The sequence below is a fragment of the Eulemur rufifrons genome, chromosome 20 (assembly GCF_041146395.1).
Source record: "Eulemur rufifrons isolate Redbay chromosome 20, OSU_ERuf_1, whole genome shotgun sequence".
In the NCBI taxonomy this organism is placed as follows: domain Eukaryota; kingdom Metazoa; phylum Chordata; class Mammalia; order Primates; family Lemuridae; genus Eulemur; species Eulemur rufifrons.
In genome coordinates, this window is record NC_091002.1 from 50,794,479 (window position 1) to 50,812,608 (window position 18,130).

General features: G+C 62.8%; 1 protein-coding gene across 1 annotated transcript in view; it reads left to right on the plus strand.

The window, feature by feature from the left end:
* The window catches only part of LAMA5 (laminin subunit alpha 5), a 48,390-nt gene that overhangs the window by 16,205 nt on the left and 14,055 nt on the right, over positions 1–18,130 (plus strand). Inside the window, exons 7-39 of the mRNA XM_069495790.1 lie at positions 2,225–2,340; positions 2,432–2,550; positions 2,636–2,726; positions 3,004–3,138; positions 3,318–3,380; positions 7,341–7,481; positions 8,791–8,928; positions 9,007–9,141; positions 9,215–9,349; positions 9,424–9,561; positions 10,140–10,192; positions 10,382–10,487; positions 10,626–10,678; positions 10,769–10,874; positions 11,320–11,419; positions 11,579–11,735; positions 11,815–11,953; positions 12,079–12,221; positions 12,296–12,402; positions 12,509–12,662; positions 12,936–13,096; positions 13,174–13,282; positions 14,055–14,152; positions 14,221–14,422; positions 14,559–14,685; positions 15,197–15,336; positions 15,781–15,896; positions 16,010–16,221; positions 16,603–16,807; positions 17,043–17,187; positions 17,331–17,471; positions 17,590–17,748; positions 17,936–18,037. Of these exons, the coding sequence (XP_069351891.1) occupies positions 2,225–2,340; positions 2,432–2,550; positions 2,636–2,726; positions 3,004–3,138; positions 3,318–3,380; positions 7,341–7,481; positions 8,791–8,928; positions 9,007–9,141; positions 9,215–9,349; positions 9,424–9,561; positions 10,140–10,192; positions 10,382–10,487; positions 10,626–10,678; positions 10,769–10,874; positions 11,320–11,419; positions 11,579–11,735; positions 11,815–11,953; positions 12,079–12,221; positions 12,296–12,402; positions 12,509–12,662; positions 12,936–13,096; positions 13,174–13,282; positions 14,055–14,152; positions 14,221–14,422; positions 14,559–14,685; positions 15,197–15,336; positions 15,781–15,896; positions 16,010–16,221; positions 16,603–16,807; positions 17,043–17,187; positions 17,331–17,471; positions 17,590–17,748; positions 17,936–18,037 (4,246 nt within the window). The remainder of the gene's footprint in view (positions 1–2,224; positions 2,341–2,431; positions 2,551–2,635; positions 2,727–3,003; positions 3,139–3,317; positions 3,381–7,340; positions 7,482–8,790; positions 8,929–9,006; positions 9,142–9,214; positions 9,350–9,423; positions 9,562–10,139; positions 10,193–10,381; positions 10,488–10,625; positions 10,679–10,768; positions 10,875–11,319; positions 11,420–11,578; positions 11,736–11,814; positions 11,954–12,078; positions 12,222–12,295; positions 12,403–12,508; positions 12,663–12,935; positions 13,097–13,173; positions 13,283–14,054; positions 14,153–14,220; positions 14,423–14,558; positions 14,686–15,196; positions 15,337–15,780; positions 15,897–16,009; positions 16,222–16,602; positions 16,808–17,042; positions 17,188–17,330; positions 17,472–17,589; positions 17,749–17,935; positions 18,038–18,130) is intronic.

An 18,130-nucleotide genomic window follows, 5' to 3' on the forward strand; every position in this document is an offset into this window, starting at 1 on the left:
ATTTCACCGGCTCCACGTCTCTTGGTGCTGGGGAGAGCTCTTGTCACCGCAGTGTCAGTCCTTGGCCCGTCTTCCTCTCGGGGGCGCTCTGGGGGGTTGCTCTGGGCGAGGACCAGCGTTGTTTCTCACTCAGGCTCGTGCTTTTTGAGTCTGAGAACGCGTCTCCCTTAACTCAAGACCGTCTCCCTTAACTCAAGACCGTCCTTAGCCGTTCTCTGCCGGTCCCCTCCCCTCCCCAGACGCAGACGGGCACGCCTCGCGGCTTCCTCTGTCTTGTGTTTCTCGTACTTTCCGTTCTTTCTCCCCTGTTGCGTCTGATCTGCTGCTTAGTCCGTTCATCGAGTCTAATTTCATTTTTCATTTCAGAACTTCTGATTGGTTCTGTCTCACATCTGCCTATTTTTCGTAGCATTGTGTTTTTTATTGTGTTGGAGATTTCTCTGTTTATGATCATTTTATTTTATTTTATTTTTTTCTTTCTTTCTTTTTTTTTTTTTTATTTCATCTTGTTATGGGGGGATACAGAATTGCAGGTTACATACGTTGCCCATGTACCGCCTTTCCCCCCAAGTCAGAGCTCCAGGCGTGTCTGTTCTCCAGACAGTGCGCATTGCACCCATCATGTAGGTATATATCCCTCCCTTCCCCACCCCCCTTCCCGAGTCAGCACCTTCAAGTGTTACCACTCCCCAAACGGTGCGCAATGCACTCATTGTGTAGGCATACCCCCCATCCCCTCCCCCAACCCCCACCTCAGTCTGATGTCCAATTGGTGTCGTTCCCAGATTTGTATTTAGGTGATGATCAGGGAAACCAATTTTCTGGTGAGTACATGTGATGCTTGTTTTTCCATTCTTGGGATACTTCACTTAATATAATGGGTTCCGATTCTCTCCAGGAGAACCATAGAGATGTCGTATCTTCATCATTCCTTCCTCATAGCTGAGTGTTTATGATCATTTTAAACGCTTTTTTACAGCTTCTGCTATACTGTTCCGTCATACGAGGTTCTCGGGGTCTGGTCCTGCTGCTGGTTGTGTCTGTTGATGCTGCCGTGTCCTTTCTCTGTGAGGTCTTCAGCGGGGTTTTATCTCGGTGTTCCCGCGTGTCCTGGCTTGGGAAGGACCCCTCTAGGGTGGATTTTCAAGAGTTTTTGCTTAAATACCCCCGGGTGTCACCAGCCTGGTACCACGTTTTACGTTAACGTCTTGGCTCGGGGTGCCTGACCACGTAGACTTTTGTAAAATGAAACACGAGCTTCAGGCCCCTGTCGTGGATCCTCAGAGGTGGGGTGAGGACAGACGGCTTCTTTGCTGACGTCTGTGCTGATGGGCAGTTTATTTCCCAGTCCCTCTTGCACTGAGGGGCTGGCCCTTCCAGATGTTTCTGGATTCTGAGCAGAAGTGGTGTTGACTCCCGAGGCTCCGTGGACCCCTGTGGGGGCCGGGACTAGAGCTGGGTGGTTTGAGGCTCTGGGTCTCTAACCCTCTGGGGTCCTGCTGGGGGCACACACAGCCCTCCAGCCCCCGAGCAGACAGAGCCCCGTAGGGTTGTGCCTCCTGGCCGAGTTGCTGCTGGTGTGTGCCAGGAGGCCAGGCTTTGTCGTGGGTCATTCTGAGCAGTTGGTGGCTCCAACCTCAGGCCTCGTGTCTGACCAGCTGTCCCCTTGCCCACGGGATGGCAGGCAGGATTCCAGCCCTCCAACCTGGTGTCTACCCCAGCTGGAAGAGAAAGCAGTTCTTGGCCACCTGCCCCTGGGGAGGTGTCTTAGACGCGTGGGGGTGTCTGGCCGAGCACAGGGCTGCCTGCTAAGTAAGACGTGGGCCTGGGGGTGCTGATACGCCTTCCATTGGAGCTGGCTCTGGGGGCCCTGGGCTTGGGTCCTGGCCACGGTAGGAAGGCCACAGCTCAATCCTGAAGGCTCCAGGGCTCCAGGCTGACCCACAGGCAAGGGCCACCTGCCCTAGCCAGAGGTGCCCTGTTCTGGGCCCTGCCCACCCACCGACACACTCCACAGCTCTGGCCACCGTAACACTGGTCTCTCTGTGTCCTCTCACCTCTATCCATTCCCTGAGGCCGGGGCAGTAGGGCCAGAGCCACTGCGGCTGGGGGATGCTGGTGTTTGGGTACATGCACGCTGCCTGACAGCCAGGGAAACTGAGGACAGGGGACCACAGGTCCCTTCCAGGTGGGGACTGAGGACCTGCCACCCCTGTCCCCACAGGCTGCAGTGCGCCTGCCAGCATAACACCTGCGGGGGCTCCTGTGACCGCTGCTGCCCTGGCTTCAACCAGCAGCCGTGGGAGCCGGCGACTGCCGACAGTGCCAACGAGTGCCAGTGTGAGTGCCCCGCCTGCCCCGTGCACACGCGTGTGCTGCTGGCACCCAGGGCTGTGGAGGGCGTGCTGACAGCTGAGCCCCTCCTCTCCAGCCTGCAACTGCCACGGCCACGCCGACGACTGTTACTACGACCCCGAGGTCGCCCGGCGCCGCGCCAGCCAGAGCCAGGACGGCACCTACCAGGGCGGAGGCGTCTGCATCGACTGCCAGGTGGGCAGGGCTGGGCTGGGGTGGGCTGGCGCCCGATGTGGGGCGGGGGTGTTCCTGGACTCAGCAGCTCCACCCCTGCCCCCAGCATCACACCACCGGCATCAACTGCGAACGCTGCCTGCCCGGCTTCTACCGCGCCCCGGACCAGCCGCTGGACTCGCCCCACGTCTGTCGCCGTGAGTGGGCTTGGCCGGGGGCATCCTGGGACTCGGGGGCTGCCCAGGAAGGGGTGTCTCTGGGCCTGCTCTGGGGTCACGTCCTGAGCTCGAGGGCTGCCCGGGAAGCCCTCCAGGCTCAGGTGGACCCCAGGGCCCTGGCACACCCTGGGAGTCCCGGCCACAGCCTCGTCCCCACTGCCCATGTTGGGGAGACAGAGACGGCCCCATCTTGGCGCCAGCCCCTTGGGGCCTGCAGGCTCCGGGCTGACCTGCCCCCGGCCCTGGTCCCTGCCAGGCTGCAGCTGCGAGTCGGACTTCACCGATGGGACTTGTGAGGACCTGACTGGCCGCTGCTACTGCCGGCCCAACTTCGCGGGGGAGCTGTGCAACTCGTGCGCCACGGGCTTCGTGGGCTTCCCGCACTGCTACCGTGAGCGCCCGCCAGGGCCTCTGCCTGCCGCCTGTGGGACCCTGGGGTGTCCTGTGGGGTGAGGGAACCCGGGGGGGCCCTTTTGTCCTGCCTGCATCTCCAACTGTGTGGAGAGACCCAGGGTGGCCGGGGGGACACTGGGACTACCCTGGCCGACACGCGGTATCTCCTGTCCTCAGCCGTACCCTCGTTCTCCCCCAATGACACCGGGGAGCAGGTGCTGCCAGCCGGACAGATTGTGAGTAAGTGTCCCGAGGTCCCCAGGGTCCCGGTCCTGCCCTGGGGCTGATACTGTGGCAGCAGGGCCCTGCAGAGAGGGAGGATTCTCACCGTGGTCACTTGTTTTTGGTTTGTTTCTGTTTATGCAAATCATGCGTGTTTTTTACACTGGAAAACCTTCAAAAATACAGGTAAGCAAAAAGTCAAAGAAAAAGGTTATCTGGAATCGAACCACCTGCAAATAACCCCTCTTCACGCTGTCCGGACCCTCTCCGCACGTGCGCTCTCGCAGATGTTCAGGTGCACACGCGTGTCGTCCCGTGACCGTATCTGCACCACGCAACCTGCCAACAGGTTGCCGCGGAGCCTACGTCCTAGGGACCGGTGCAGCTTTTATTTAACCAATCCTTCAATATTAGGAACGTAGATTCTTTCCTTTTTTTCCCTCATAGCTTGAAGAGGGAAATAGGTCCTTTTTGTGTTTTGTTTTATTTTTTAAATGACATTGTGGTCACCGTCCTTGCAGCCAACACCATGTGGGGTCTTGTTTCTGTCGGACGGTTTCCTAGAAGAAGGTTCTGGGTTATTAAACTCGCATATCTGGGGACGTGTTTGGCTGCAGATTAGTGTTTGGCTCTCAAAGTCAGTCTGCCGGCGTGCGGTCACGCTGTTGTGCCCTCACCCCGACGGCTGTCGTCAGCTCGGCGGGCAGGCGACATCCTCCTCGACTCAGACGTGCCTCCCCCCTTAGTGTCTCTGGCGCTGGGACATGTCCTCGGGCCGGTGGCGCGTCACAGCGTAACCGACAGGGTTTCCATTCACGAAGGACGTGAGACGATGACGCGTTTTACTGTCCGGGGGTCTCGGTGTCGGCGGCGTCTCGCGGATCCTAGCCGCACTTTGACCAACGTGCAGGGTGAATCCCGACTGTCCGCTTGCTGTCTTAGTTCGCGTGATCGGTTTCTTTCTGCTTTGCCTCTGAGCGCCCGGCAGCGTGAGTCGCTCGCGGACATGACTCACCGCCGGCGTTCGGTGTCACCCACTGCGACGAGCTCTTCCCCCGTCTGTCATGTCGTCTGCTTCTCACGAGTCGCGTGTCTTTCTCCCGGGTGGTCCTGCGCCCCTTGTGTTTTAGGCAGCTTTTTGTGATGTGCCCAGTTTTTAAACGTCTGGGGGGGTCTGCCGACGCTTTCTCCCGGGTCTGCAGCCGGTCGCCTTCCGCGGCGCCCCTGGCCGAGGGCTCTCTCACACCCGCTGTTCTGTGATCGCTTTTTTTTTTTTTTTTTCTTTTTTTACTTTGAAAGGTTTAGTGTGTCGTCAGTTGTGTAAACCGGGGATTGGCAGATGTTGTCTGGAAAGGTCCAGATGGTGAATGTTGACTTCGAGGGCCACGTGGTCCCTGTGGAGGCTCCGCCGTGGCAGGTTGTCCCTCGAAAGCGGCCACAGGCCATAAACAAGCGGGCCTGGCCGAGTTCCAGGCAAATTTTATTTACAAAGGCCGGCAGAGGGGCCCTCGGACTGCGGTCTGCTGATTCCTGGTGTAAACTGTGGGCAGTCTCTCCCGTCCCCACTGGCCCACAGTACCTGCTCGGTGGCTATCCACGGCGGCGGGGTTTCACTTCTGCTCTGCTCGTGATGCGATGAAATGTGTCAGCGTCCTTCCTCATGTGGACCCTGTGTTGACACAGATGTCTGTGTCTGTTCACAAGTGTGACTGCATGAGAGAGCTTCTGTCTTGGTTTTATAAAATACTTGGGAAATGATGCATGCTTTTCTATGTTCCAGATCGGTTTAAAAATCACAGACATCATCTAGTTAAAAGTTTGATAGAACTTACTTATAAAAACGTCTGGTCCTGATGCTTATTTTTCAATGGAGATCTTAGATTAAGGTTTTGATTTCTTTCATGGTTATCGTATTTTTTAAGTTTTCTATTTCATCTTAAGTCAACTTAGGTTCTATATATGTTCTTAGCAAATTTTTTATTTTGTTTGGATTTTTTTTAAGGTATTGGCATAAAATTATGTCCAACATTCTGTTGTAACTTTAAAATTTCATTTCTTTTCTATTATCGTCTGTTTTTATTTTCTTTGTTTCTTTTCTTTGTTGATCAGACATAACAGGTTTGTTGAATTTACTGGTGTTTTTGAAGTGCAGCTAAGGTTATATTGGTAAGATCGGCTGGGGTTTTTGTTTGTTTAGTTTAGGGGAAAGCTGTTGCTTTCTAACATAATAAATTTTGAAATAAAATCTTTAATTCCTTTTATCTACTTTCTTTATTACTCTTTTATCCCTTGAATTATTTATTTTCAGTCTCCCTTAATAATCAACAAAAGTGTTTAAAGCAGTAATTCTCAGCTTCAGGTGATTTAAATCCACAGGAAACATTTGGCAATGTCTGGAGACATTTTTGGTTGTTACAACTAGTGGATGTAACTGTCGTCTAGTGGGTAGAGGCCACAGGACAGCCCCTGCCCACACAATAAAGAGGTATCCAGCCCAGAATGTGCTGAGGTTGGAAAACCTAAGTTTAAAGCCATAAATTTTCCTCAGAGTATAGCTTTGGCTAGGTGTATCCCATAGGGTTTGAGATGCGTGTTCTTTTTAAAATAGTCTATGATTTCAGGTTTTGCTCTTTCTGACTCACGTGTCTATTTTTATTCCATGTGGTGAGATTTCCCTTTTGTCCTTTGTCACGGCTGTTCGGTTCTAGTATTATTGCATCATAGTCAGATTTGGTATACTGACGATTTCTGCCTTTTGTCTTTGGAATTTGAGATTTTCTTTGTTTCTCACCTAGAATATGACCATTTTTAGATTGTTCCATGAACATTTGTCAGGACTGTGTGTTCCCTGCCGGATACCAGTTTCTCTCTATTAAAGCAGGCTTGTTAATTATGCTGTTTATATCCTCTCTGTCCCTGCTTAGCTTTTGTCTCTGAGTTGTCACATTCTAACAGCGTATTCAGTCTTCCTACGACCACCGTTTTGCCAGATTCTCCTCGAGGTTTTAATAGTGTTAGGTTTGCGCACCTCAAGACCTCGTTTGTCCTGCCCCTGGAGGTTCCTGTTTGCTGCGTCTCTGGGGTGGCGGGTCCCAGTTAGCGCACAGCGTCCCTCTGTCTCCGTTAATGCTGCGGCCTCGCGTCCTGCCCCGTCTGACACTCTGTCTGCGCTCAGCTCCGCGTTGCCACCGCCCGGTCCCTTCGCACAGCTCTTGGTTTCCACCCACCTGAGCCCTTTGTTCAAGAGTCTTTGGCTGGCGTTTCCTTTTATTCAAACCGATGCGTTTTGGTTTTTATGTGACGAAAGGAGACGTCGTCTGGCGCATCCATGGTCCTTGCTGCCGTCGGCTGGGGCTTGTTCCTGCCCTTACCGTGTCGTTTCTCCTTTTCTGCTTTAATTTTTTCTTTTCTGCCTATTGTCAGTTTGAGCAACAAAAGAGAGTTTGGTCTGCTTATTTGTGTGTTGCCGTCTGTTTCCGTCTGGGGAGGACTCGCAGATCCCCTTTCCGTGTTCTGGCCTGACCGGTCCTTTCCCTTACGTTTTCAATAAATGTTTGTCAAACCTTTATTTCCATCAGTGATTAAGATTAAATGGTATTCACAACCCTCCTTTCGTGCCTAAGTTAAGACATTTAACATCTTCCTTCTTCCCAACTCCTACAATTGTTTATGAAGAAACTAGAATTTTCTTTGCAGCTTGTTATGATCTTGTTTTTACTCTTTTTCTTTTCACGTTAATACTTGCAGTTAACTTGGAATCTACATTACAACAACTAATTGAAAGTATTTATAGCTGTCCTCATTTCATGGCATGCCACTGCTTTCCCAAAACACCAGCTTCCCCCTCTTGAGATATTTGTTCTTTTAGTTTCTAATCAGGGCTGTGTAGAAGCGCAAGCAAATGGTTTGTGGAGGGAGGTTTCCAAGTGGGGAGGCTGGGTCTGCGGGCACCTGAGTGGCCCCCGCCCGCCCCTCTAGACTGTGACTGCAGCGCTGCCGGGACCCAGGGCAACGCTTGCCGGAAGGACCCACGGGTGGGACGCTGCGTGTGCAAACCCAACTTCCAAGGCGCCCACTGTGAGCTCTGTGCCCCGGGGTTCTACGGCCCAGGCTGCCAGCGTGAGTCCAGCCCCGTCTCCTCCCACCCTGCCCTGAGTCCAACCCCGTCTCCTCCCACCCTGCCCTGAGTCCTGCCCCGTCTCCTCCCACCCTGCCCTGAGTCCAACCCCGTCTCCTCCCACCCTGCCCTGAGTCCAACCCCGTCTCCTCCCACCCTGCCCTGAGTCCTGCCCCGTCTCCTCCCACCCTGCCCTGAGTCCTGCCCCGTCTCCTCCCACCCTGCCCTGAGTCCTGCCCCGTCTCCTCCCACCCTGCCCTGAGTCCAGCCCCGTCTCCTCCCACCCTGCCCTGAGTCCAGCCCCGTCTCCTCCCACCCTGCCCTGAGTCCAGCCCCGTCTCCTCCCACCCTGCCCTGAGTCCAGCCCCGTCTCCCCCCACCCTGCCCTGAGTCCAGCCCCGTCTCCCCCCACCCTGCCCTGAGTCCTGCCCCGTCTCCCCCCACCCTGCCCTGAGTCCAGCCCCGTCTCCTCCCACCCTGCCCTGAGTCCAGCCCCGTCTCCTCCCACCCTGCCCTGAGTCCAGCCCCGTCTCCTCCCACCCTGCCCTGAGTCCAGCCCCGTCTCCTCCCACCCTGCCCTGAGTCCTGCCCCGTCTCCTCCCACCCTGCCCTGAGTCCAGCCCCGTCTCCTCCCACCCTGCCCTGAGTCCTGCCCCGTCTCCTCCCACCCTGCCCTGAGTCCAGCCCCGTCTCCCCCCACCCTGCCCTGAGTCCAGCCCCGTCTCCTCCCACCCTGCCCTGAGTCCAACCCCGTCTCCCCCCACCCTGCCCTGAGTCCTGCCCCGTCTCCTCCCACCCTGCCCTGAGTCCAGCCCCGTCTCCTCCCACCCTGCCCTGAGTCCAGCCCCGTCTCCTCCCACCCTGCCCTGAGTCCAACCCGTCTCCCCCCACCCTGCCCTGAGTCCAGCCCCGTCTCCCCCCACCCTGCCCTGAGTCCAACCCCGTCTCCCCCCACCCTGCCCTGAGTCCAGCCCCGTCTCCCCCCACCCTGCCCTGAGTCCAACCCGTCTCCTCCCACCCTGCCCTGAGTCCAGCCCCGTCTCCTCCCACCCTGCCCTGAGTCCAACCCCGTCTCCCCCCACCCTGCCCTGAGTCCAGCCCCGTCTCCTCCCACCCTGCCCTGAGTCCAGCCCCGTCTCCTCCCACCCTGCCCTGAGTCCAGCCCCGTCTCCTCCCACCCTGCCCTGAGTCCAGCCCCGTCTCCCCCCACCCTGCCCTGAGTCCAGCCCCGTCTCCTCCCACCCTGCCCTGGCCTCGAGGCGGATGCGGACCCGGCCCTCTGATGGAGTGTCTGGCCCCCCTTCCCTGCAGCCTGCCAGTGCTCTAGCCCTGGAGTGGCAGATGGCCGCTGTGACCCCGACACGGGCCAGTGCGCGTGCCGGGTGGGCTTCGAGGGAGCTGCGTGCGATCGCTGTGCCCCTGGCTACTTCCGCTTCCCTCTCTGCCAGCGTGAGTGGTGCCTCTCCGGGCGGGCACGGGTGGGGGCGCCTGGGCCTGGCCTGCCATGACGCCGCCTCCCCTCCGCAGTGTGCGGCTGCAGCCCTGCAGGGACGCTGCCCGGAGGCTGCGACGAGGCTGGACACTGCCCGTGCCGGCCCGAGTTTGCCGGCCCTCACTGTGACCGCTGCCGCCCGGGCTACCACGGCTTCCCCGACTGCCTCGGTGAGCAGAGGGCCGGGCGGGAAGGGGCTGGGCCACCGCGTGGTGCCAGGGCCTGACCCCACTGTCCCTGCAGCCTGCACCTGTGACCCCCGGGGAGCCCTGGACCAGCTCTGCGGCGCGGGTGGGTTATGCCGCTGCCGCCCTGGCTACGCGGGCACCACCTGCCAGGAGTGCAGCCCCGGCTTCCACGGCTTCCCCGACTGTGTCCGTGAGTGCCGCGGGGGGGTGTGGGCGGGCGGGCGCAGCCCCCACTGTGCACCCACACCCTGCCGCCTCCCGCAGCCTGTCACTGCTCCGCCGACGGCGCCCTGCACGCAGCCTGTGACTCCCGGAGTGGGCAGTGCAGCTGCCGGCCCCGTGTGACCGGGCTGCGATGTGACACGTGCGTGCCTGGCACCTACAACTTCCCCTACTGCGAGGGTGAGCGCCCAGGGACAGGCAGCGGGGCTGTGCGCTCAGGCGCTGTACCTGCCACGCGTGTCTGTGTATCGTTCACATGCTTTGTGCTCCTGTGATTCTGGTCACGTGTGTCCATGTGCTGTGTGTTCCGTGACTTCGTTCGTGTACTCTGTTCGCTTGGCTGTCGCACACTGTGTGAGTGAACACGCATCCACACTGTAGACAATACACGCGTCTGTGTGCTGTACGTGTGGGTGCTTAGTGAGTGTTGAAGCACATGTTCGTATGACTGTTCTTTGTGCATGTTCACATGTAGTGGGCGAGTGTTCATGTGTTCACATGTGTGCTTGTGTGCTCATTCATGCGTGTCCACATGCTGTGCGCAGTGTCGTGTGCGGTGCGTGCTTGTGTGCATATTGACAGCATGTGAGGTGGGGGCTGGGGCAGGAGGTGCGTGTCTTCACACCTGCCACGCATGTGGTGGGCGTGGGCGCTCTGCTCCCAGGGGGCTGTGGGTTCTGGCTGGGCCTGGTGGCCTTGGCCTTGGCCTTCAGGGTCGGTCGTTGAGGAATGGCCTTGGCTCGGTTCTCTCTCCACAGCAGGCTCCTGCCACCCTGCCGGCCTGGCTCCAGCTGATCCTGCCCTTCCCGAGGTGAGCCCCAGGGCCCGGCCCAGCCCTGAGCCCCCCGAAACGGCCGCTCTTGCTGCTGCTGGCCGTCCCTTCCTGGGGCTGGTCCTCTGCCCCGCCCCAGATGCCTGCCCCTTGTCAGGGCTCTGGGGCGAGGGTTTGTGGGCAGGAGGGAAGGGACCTACCCTGACCTGCAGTCTCCTCCTCTCCTAGGCACAGGCCGCCTGCACGTGCCGGGCTCACGTGGAGGGGCCAAGTTGTGACCGCTGCAAACCCGGGTTCTGGGGGCTGAGCCCCAGCACCCCTGAGGGCTGCACCCGTGAGTCTGCCCTGGTGGGAGGTGGGGTGCTAGGGAGGTCTGGGGGTGGGGCCTCCTGGCCCCCCGTCCCCTACCCCCATCCCCTGCCCCTCTGACCCTGTGACTCCCGCCCCTCCCCCACCCACTCTGCCCTCCTAGGCTGCAGCTGCGACCCCAGGGGCACACTGGGTGGAGTTGCCGAGTGCCGGCTGGTGAGTCTGAGGACCAAGCTGTTGGGGGCTTTGGACGGGGCAGGTCGAGACCCTCCCCCACCCCTTCCCACCTTCTACTTTGGCCCCCAGGACGACGGCCACTGCTTCTGCAAGCCCCACGTGTGCGGCCAGACCTGTGCCGCGTGCAAGGATGGCTTCTTCGGGCTGGATCGGGCTGACTACTTTGGCTGCCGCAGTGAGCACCCCTCCTCGGTCCTCAGACCACACCCTTGCCTTCTGGGGGCTCACACCGGGGGAGGCTGAGGCCCTGGGAGGACAGGTGGGCCTGAGCACGACCAGGCCCAGGTGTTGGAGTGGCATCCCCTGGGCGGCTCTTGGGGCCCAGCCAGCCTGTGCTGGGGCAGAGGGGGGACAGCCTCTGCCCTGTCCACGGCCCCCTCCCCTCCACCCTGCACCGGGGCGGATGTGGATGATCGGTCCCGGCCCTCAGCCTGGACTCTGGTCCCAAGAGCCCCAGGCAGCCCTGCGGGTACACGAAAGTCAGCTGCTCGGCTGCTGCTGCCCTCAGCGAGACCGGGGGCCTATCTGTGAGGGCAGGAGCAGGGCCCTGAGCTGGGGACTGGGGGGCCCACCGCTGGGCAGGGCCTGGGCAGCGTCCGACCCTCCTCCCTCCCACGCAGGCTGCCGGTGTGACGTCGGTGGTGCGCTGGGCCAGGGCTGTGAACCGAGGACGGGCGCCTGCCGGTGCCGCCCCAACACGCAGGGCCCCACCTGCAGCGAGTGGGTGCCCTGCTTGGCTGGGGGGCTGGGGGCATAGCGTGTCCTCTGGGCTTTCCCGCGTCCCTCTCCATGGGCCCACAGGGGTCCCAGCTGTCCCTGCGGAGCCCAGCCAGCTGCGTGGGGCCAGTGCCTCCCCTGACCGGCTCTTGCCGCGGCCAGGCCTGCGAGGGACCACTACCTCCCCGACCTGCACCACCTGCGGCTGGAGCTGGAGGAGGCAGCCACACCCGAGGGCCACGCCTTGCGCTTTGGCTTCAACCCCCTTGAGTTCGAGAACTTCAGCTGGAGGGGCTACGCACAGATGACGCCCATCCAGGTGGGGACCGGTGCCCTCAGGGCCCAGGACCAGGCTGGCAGTGGCCAGGGAGGGTGACCTGATGTCCTCCTGCCCCCAGCCCAGGATCGTGGCCAGACTGAACCTGACCTCCCCCGACCTCTTCTGGCTCGTCTTCCGCTATGTCAACCGCGGGCCCGCGAGTGTGAGCGGGCGGGTCTCCATGCGAGAGGAGGGCAAGTTTGCCACCTGCGCCAACTGTGAGTGGGGCCAAGGGCTGGCCCTGCCCGGGCCCAGGTGTGGGTGGGGGAGGTGCAGCCCAGGTGGCCCCGAGGGCTGAGCTCAGGGGTCTCGCCCCACGCCCCACGCCCCACGCCCCACGCAGGCACAGAGCAGAGCCAGCCCGTGGCCTTCCCACCCAGCACGGAACCTGCCTTCGTCACTGTGCCCCAGAGAGGCTTTGGGGAGCCCTTTGTGCTGAACCCCGGCACCTGGGCCCTGCTCGTGGAGGCTGAAGGGGTGCTCCTGGTGAGTGCGGGTCTGGGAGGGGTGGGGCGGGCCCTGGGCCGGTGGCGCCACACCTACCTCCTGCCCTCCGCCAGGACTACGTGGTTCTGCTGCCCAGCGCCTACTACGAGGCGGCCCTCCTGCAGCTGCGGGTGACCGAGGCCTGCACCTACCGCCCCTCTGCCCAGCGCTCCGGGGAGAAGTGAGGACTATGGGCAGGACTGGGGCAGGGCTGGACCCCACTGTGCCCAGACTGTCCCCCGACAGGCCCTGGGGACCTGTGCTGACCACAGCCTGTGTCCTGCCAGCTGCCTCCTTTACACCCACCTCCCCCTGAATGGCTTCCCTTCGGCTGCCGGGCCTGAGGCCCTATGTCGCCACGACAACAGCCTGCCACGGCCCTGCCCCACGGAGCAGCTCAGCCCTTCCCACCCGCTGCTGGCCGCCTGCCTGGGCAGTGACGTGCGTGTCCTGGGACCCCAGGGAGGGGTGGCACGAAGGAACCGGGTCCAGGGGTGGGGTCCTGTGGCAGGACACAGGTGCGGGGGAGGGGTGTGCCAGGCAGTGCCCCGGGTGGTAGAGCCTGGCTCATGTGTCCCCGTGAGCGTGACCTTTGCGCCGTCTGTAGGCTCGAACAGTCCCTCCCCCTCCCCAGAGCTGTCCTGGGCACCAGGACTCAGTGGTGCCAAGCAGGCCCGGGGTGGGGAGCCCTATGGTCACCCTGCGCTCCCCCAGGTGGACGTCCAGCTCCAGGTGATGGTGCCGCGGCCAGGCCGCTACGCCCTGGTGGTGGAGTACGCCAATGAGGATGCCCGCCAGGAGCTGGGCGTGGCCGTGCAGACCCCCCAGCGGGCCTCCCAGCAGGGGCTGCTCGCCCTCCACCCCTGCCCGTACAGGTGGGCCGGCAGCCGGGGTGGGGCTGGGTGTGTGGCTCGGCCAGGGCTGCCCGCCCGCTGACCGCCCCTCCCCGCAGCACCCTGTGCCGGGGCGCGGCCCTGGACGCCCGGGACCACCTGGCTGTCTTCCTCGTGGACTCGGAGGCCAGCGTCCGGCTCGCGGCCGAGCAGGCGCGCTTCTTCCTGGTAAGGCCCTGGCGGGGGGGTCAGCCTCTCTCAGAAGAGGACTGTGCTAGGATCCCAAGTCCCCCACCCCGTCACAGCCGCCTGCCCTGGGCGTTTCTCCCAGAACCCATCCCCCGCGGTTTCGCTTCCCCAGCACCTCACAGACTGGGTCGTTTCCAATTTCCTATCGAGCTGTTTCACGCTCAGGAGAGCCCCGGTGGTCACAGCGCCCCACGTTGCTCTTGTGCCCCCGCCCAGAAATAACAGGGCTCCACCCCGCACGCCCCAAAGCAGCCACCTCCTGGCACAGACAGCATTGGTCATTGGCCTGTTCTGGAACGTTCTGTAAATGAATCACAGTGTGTTCTGTTGAGTTGTCGCGTCCGGATGTTGCCTGCTGCTGTGTGGCACTGCAGGGCTTCAGGACTCAAGCCCTTCACTGCCTTTATTGTGTTGGTTCCGTGCGTACCTGCGTCACAGCGATGGCACAGGGAAGGGGACACCCGCTTGCGACCTGTGCTTGCTGAGGGTGGCCTGTGCCGGTCCTGTGGGGCACGGAGGCTCGAGAGAGGGGCGGCAGGAGGAGGAGTGGCCCCGGGCCCTGGGAACTGCCACTCGGTGCTGCGTCCAGGGAGGGGCTTGTGCGGCTGGAGCAGGCCGGGGCGGACTCAGCCAGATGCCTGAGTTCGGACAGGCCTCCTGGGGTCTGAGCTGGGGGACCAGCCATGCCCGCACCACCTGCACCTCCTGCCCACCTGTCCCCGGCATGACAGCATCTGGTCTCTGCCCACAGCACCGCGTCACCCTGGTGCCCGTGGAGGAATTCAGCCCGGAGTTTGTGGAGCCGCGGGTGCACTGCATTAGTAGCCACGGCACCTTCGGGCCCAGCAGGTAGCAGGGCGAGGGGGGCCGGGGGCCGGGGGTCGGGGTGGCCCGGGCTCACTCTCCGTCTCCTGCAGCGCCGCCTGCCTGCCCTCGCGCTTCCCGAGGCCTCCCCAGCCCGTCGTGCTCAGGGACTGCCAGGTGTTGCCGCTGCCGCCTGGCCTCCCGCTGACCCGCTCGCAGGAGCTTGCGCCGGGCACACCCCCAGCCAGTCCCCAGCCGCGGCCCCCCACCGCCGTGGACCTCGACACGGAGCCCACCCTGCTGCGCCACCCCCAGGTGAGGGCCGGGCTGGGCCAGGGCCGTGCGTCAGGGTGGAGCCCTCGGTGCCCAGGGCGGCGGCCCGACCACACGGGGCTGCGCGGGCGTCCTGGGGCCCCACGGCCCTGCCGCTCACCACAGCCTGTCCCCGCAGGGCACTGTGGTCTTCACCACCCACGTGCCCGCCCTGGGCCGCTATGCCTTCCTGCTGCACAGCTACCAACCGGCCCACCCCACCTTCCCCGTGGAGGTCCTCATCAACGGGGGCCGCGTCTGGCAGGGTGAGCGTTTTGGGTGGGTGGCGCCATGTGACGTGGCCAGATCACATGCATAACGGCGTGGCCTGTGGCACCTGGCCATGAGCAATGGGTCCACATAGCCCTGTCCTGCTGTCGGTTCTCAAACTGGGTGCCCAGGGTTCCAGGTGGCAGCCCTGCCCCCCTTCCCCACCCCCACCCCCATACTTGCCTTGGCCATCGGGGTCCCTACTGTGCTCCTGTCACACACAGTGAACCAAGAGCACGACGTAGGGCACCAGCTGGTGAGTCACACAGTCCTTAAGTGTATTTTATTCTCAGCACGCCCAGGGACTGCCCTGAGGGGTTCTGTATGTGACCATGGCTGACACACATGGCGCAATGAGCCTGCCTAGCGGGCAGATCACCTATGTCGCGTGGGTGCTCCTTGGTGGCCCCAGCACCACCCGTCTGTGTCCCCACCCCGGTGTCTTCAGGACCGTCCTGGGCCCCGGGGTGGGTGTGGGGGCCCAGCCGCGCCTTCCTCCCCCTCCAGGCCACGCCAACACCAGCTTCTGCCCACACGGCTATGGCTGCCGCACCCTGGTGGTGTGTGAGGGCCAAGCCCTGCTGGATGTGACCGACAGCGAGCTCACCGTGACCGTGCGTGTGCCCGAGGGCCGCTGGCTCTGGCTGGTGAGTCCAGGCTGGTGTCTTGCTCGGGGCCTGGCTGTCCTTATGCTTGTCACATCCACCATGGGTCACTGAGCCGCGGTGTGTCTCCTACTGGGCCCAGCCCTGTGCCAGGTGCCAGAGCAGCAGCCTCTACCTCTGGAGGCCCCCAGATCCGCCTGCGAGGCTCCAGGGGGCCCTGAGCCGAGGCACTGTCCCACCAGCCCCCTGGGCCTTGTTGGTCATGGTGGCCTTCCTAGAGGAGGTGGGCTTGGGTGATGGGAGAGGGAGGAGGAAGGCGTGCCCAGCAGGTGGGCACATGGGCAGATGCCGGGAGCATCATCAACGTCGCTGCAGCCTTGGCTTCTGAGGTCGGCCCCTCTGGCCCAGGTGCCTGGCCAGTCCCTGGGCACCTCTCCCGCTGCCTTGCCCACCTGTGGGCTCTGGCCACGCTCCCTGACCCCCTAGGATTACGTACTCGTGGTCCCTGAGGACGCCTACAGCTCCAGCTACCTCAGGGAGGAGCCTCTAGACAAATCCTATGACTTCATCAGCCAATGTGCTGCCCAGGGCTACCACGTCAGGTGGGCCTGGTGGGGTGCTGGGTGGGGCCTGGCGGGGTGCTGGGTGGGGCCTGGGCGGGGCCTGGCAGGGGCCTGGGTGGGACGCTGGCCTCACTTCCTGCCCCTCAATGCAGCCCCAGCAGCTCGACCCTGTTCTGCCGGAAGGCTGCCGCCTCCCTCTCCCTGTTCTATAACAACGGGGCCCGGCCTTGTGGCTGCCACGAAGTGGGTGCCGTGGGCCCCACATGCGAGCCCTTCGGGGGCCAGTGTCCCTGCCGCGCTCACGTCATCGGCCGCGACTGCTCCCGCTGTGCCACCGGCTACTGGGGCTTCCCCAACTGCAGGCGTGAGTATGAGTGCCCAGCCTGGGAGTGCCAAGGGCGGGGGTTGGCAGTGAGTTCAAGGGGGGCTTCCCAGTGGAGGCGGCTCAGCCAGGAAGCGTAGGCACAGCGGTCAGAACACTCCGGATCCTGGCGGGTGGCCCTGCCCCGCCCTGCCGTGGGTCTTAGGCAGCTGTGGCCCGCACCCGGGATGCCCACCCCACCTTCGGGCTGCCCGGGGGGTTCTGGGACCGGCAGGTGCTCTGCAGCTGCCCCACCCCCAGCTAGACATCGATTTGGGGGCAGCTACTGCCCAGCGGGAACACAGCCCCCCAGGCGGCAGTCGGGGCCTCGGAGTGGGCGTGAGGGGGGCAGCGTGTCAGGCAGCCTCGTGCCCACCCCTCCAGCCTGCGACTGCGGCGCCCGCCTCTGTGACGAGCTCTCGGGCCAGTGCATCTGCCCGCCGCGCACCGTCCCGCCCGACTGCCTGCTGTGCCAGCCGCAGACCTTCGGCTGCCACCCGTTGGTTGGCTGCGAGGAGTGTAACTGCTCGGGGCCCGGGGTCCAGGAGCTCACAGACCCCGCCTGCGACACAGACAGCGGCCAGTGCAAGTGAGAGCCCGGGGCAGGCGTTGCCGCGGCCTCTGGCCGTCTTGGGGTTGGGGACGGCATTTCCGCCTGCCAGCAGGTCCTGGCGCCTGCCCTGCCCCAGTCAGGGCTCCTTGGGTCCACCACCTCCCGCAGTTCTCGGAAGATGCCACCTGGGTGGGGGACGCCTGCGGGCTCCCACTGCAGCGTCAGTGACCCGGGGCTGGAGGGGGCTCAGCTGGCTCCTGGCCCCTGGCAGGTGCAGACCCAATGTGGCTGGACGCCGCTGTGACACCTGTGCTCCGGGCTTCCACGGCTTCCCCAGCTGCCGGCCCTGCAACTGCCATGAGGCGGGCACTGTGCCCGGAGTGTGTGACCCCCTCACGGGCCAGTGTCACTGCAAGGTCAGCTGAAATGACACCCTTGGGCAAGGGGAGCTTCTTGGAAGCTTTTGGCGGAGTTGTCCCCGTGGGCAAGTGGGTGACAGCCCCGTGGGGTCGGGCACCCTGCACACGGCCGGCTGACCTCACTACCCATCTGCCCACAGGAGAACGTGCAGGGCCCAAGGTGTGACCAGTGCCGCCTCGGGACCTTCTCCCTCGACGCTGCCAACCCCAAAGGCTGCACCCGCTGCTTCTGCTTTGGGGCCACGGAGCGCTGCAGGAGCTCCGTCTATACCCGCCAGGAGGTGCGCCACGGGGGCCGGGGCTGAGGGTGTCGCCTTCTCGGGGAGGGCAGGCTGGGATGCACGGTGGGGCCTGTGGGTGTGGGCGCCCACCCTGTGCACCCCCGGTGTGCGCCCACAGTTCGTGGACATGGAGGGCTGGGTGCTGCTGAGCGGCGACCGGCAGGTGCCCCACGAGCGGCGGGCAGAGACAGAGCTGCTGCACGCGGACCTGCGGCTCGTGCCCGAGGCTTTCCCCGAGCTGTACTGGCAGGCCCCGCCCTCCTACCTGGGGGACCGGGTACGCAGGGGCGTCGCGCCTAGGGAGGGCACTTCCAGGACAGCCGGGACCTGGAAGGACTGGGAGGGGGCAGAGGGGTGGGGAGCTCCTGGCCCGGGGCCCAGTGCTGGGGGTGAGACCACTGCCGTCGGGCCCTGAGCCTGTGACCAGGGTCCAGCCGGGTCATCTCCCTCTGTCCTGCTTCTAGGTGTCATCCTACGGGGGGACCCTGCGCTATGAGCTGCACTCAGAGACCCAGCGGGGAGACGTCTTCATCCCCACAGAGAGCCGGCCGGACGTGGTGCTGCAGGTGGCAGTCGGGGGGACCGGGCAGGCGGGCAGGCAGCTGGCCCCGTAGGACAGTGGCCCAGCCCAGCGTCCGGCCCTCACCAGGCCCACGTGC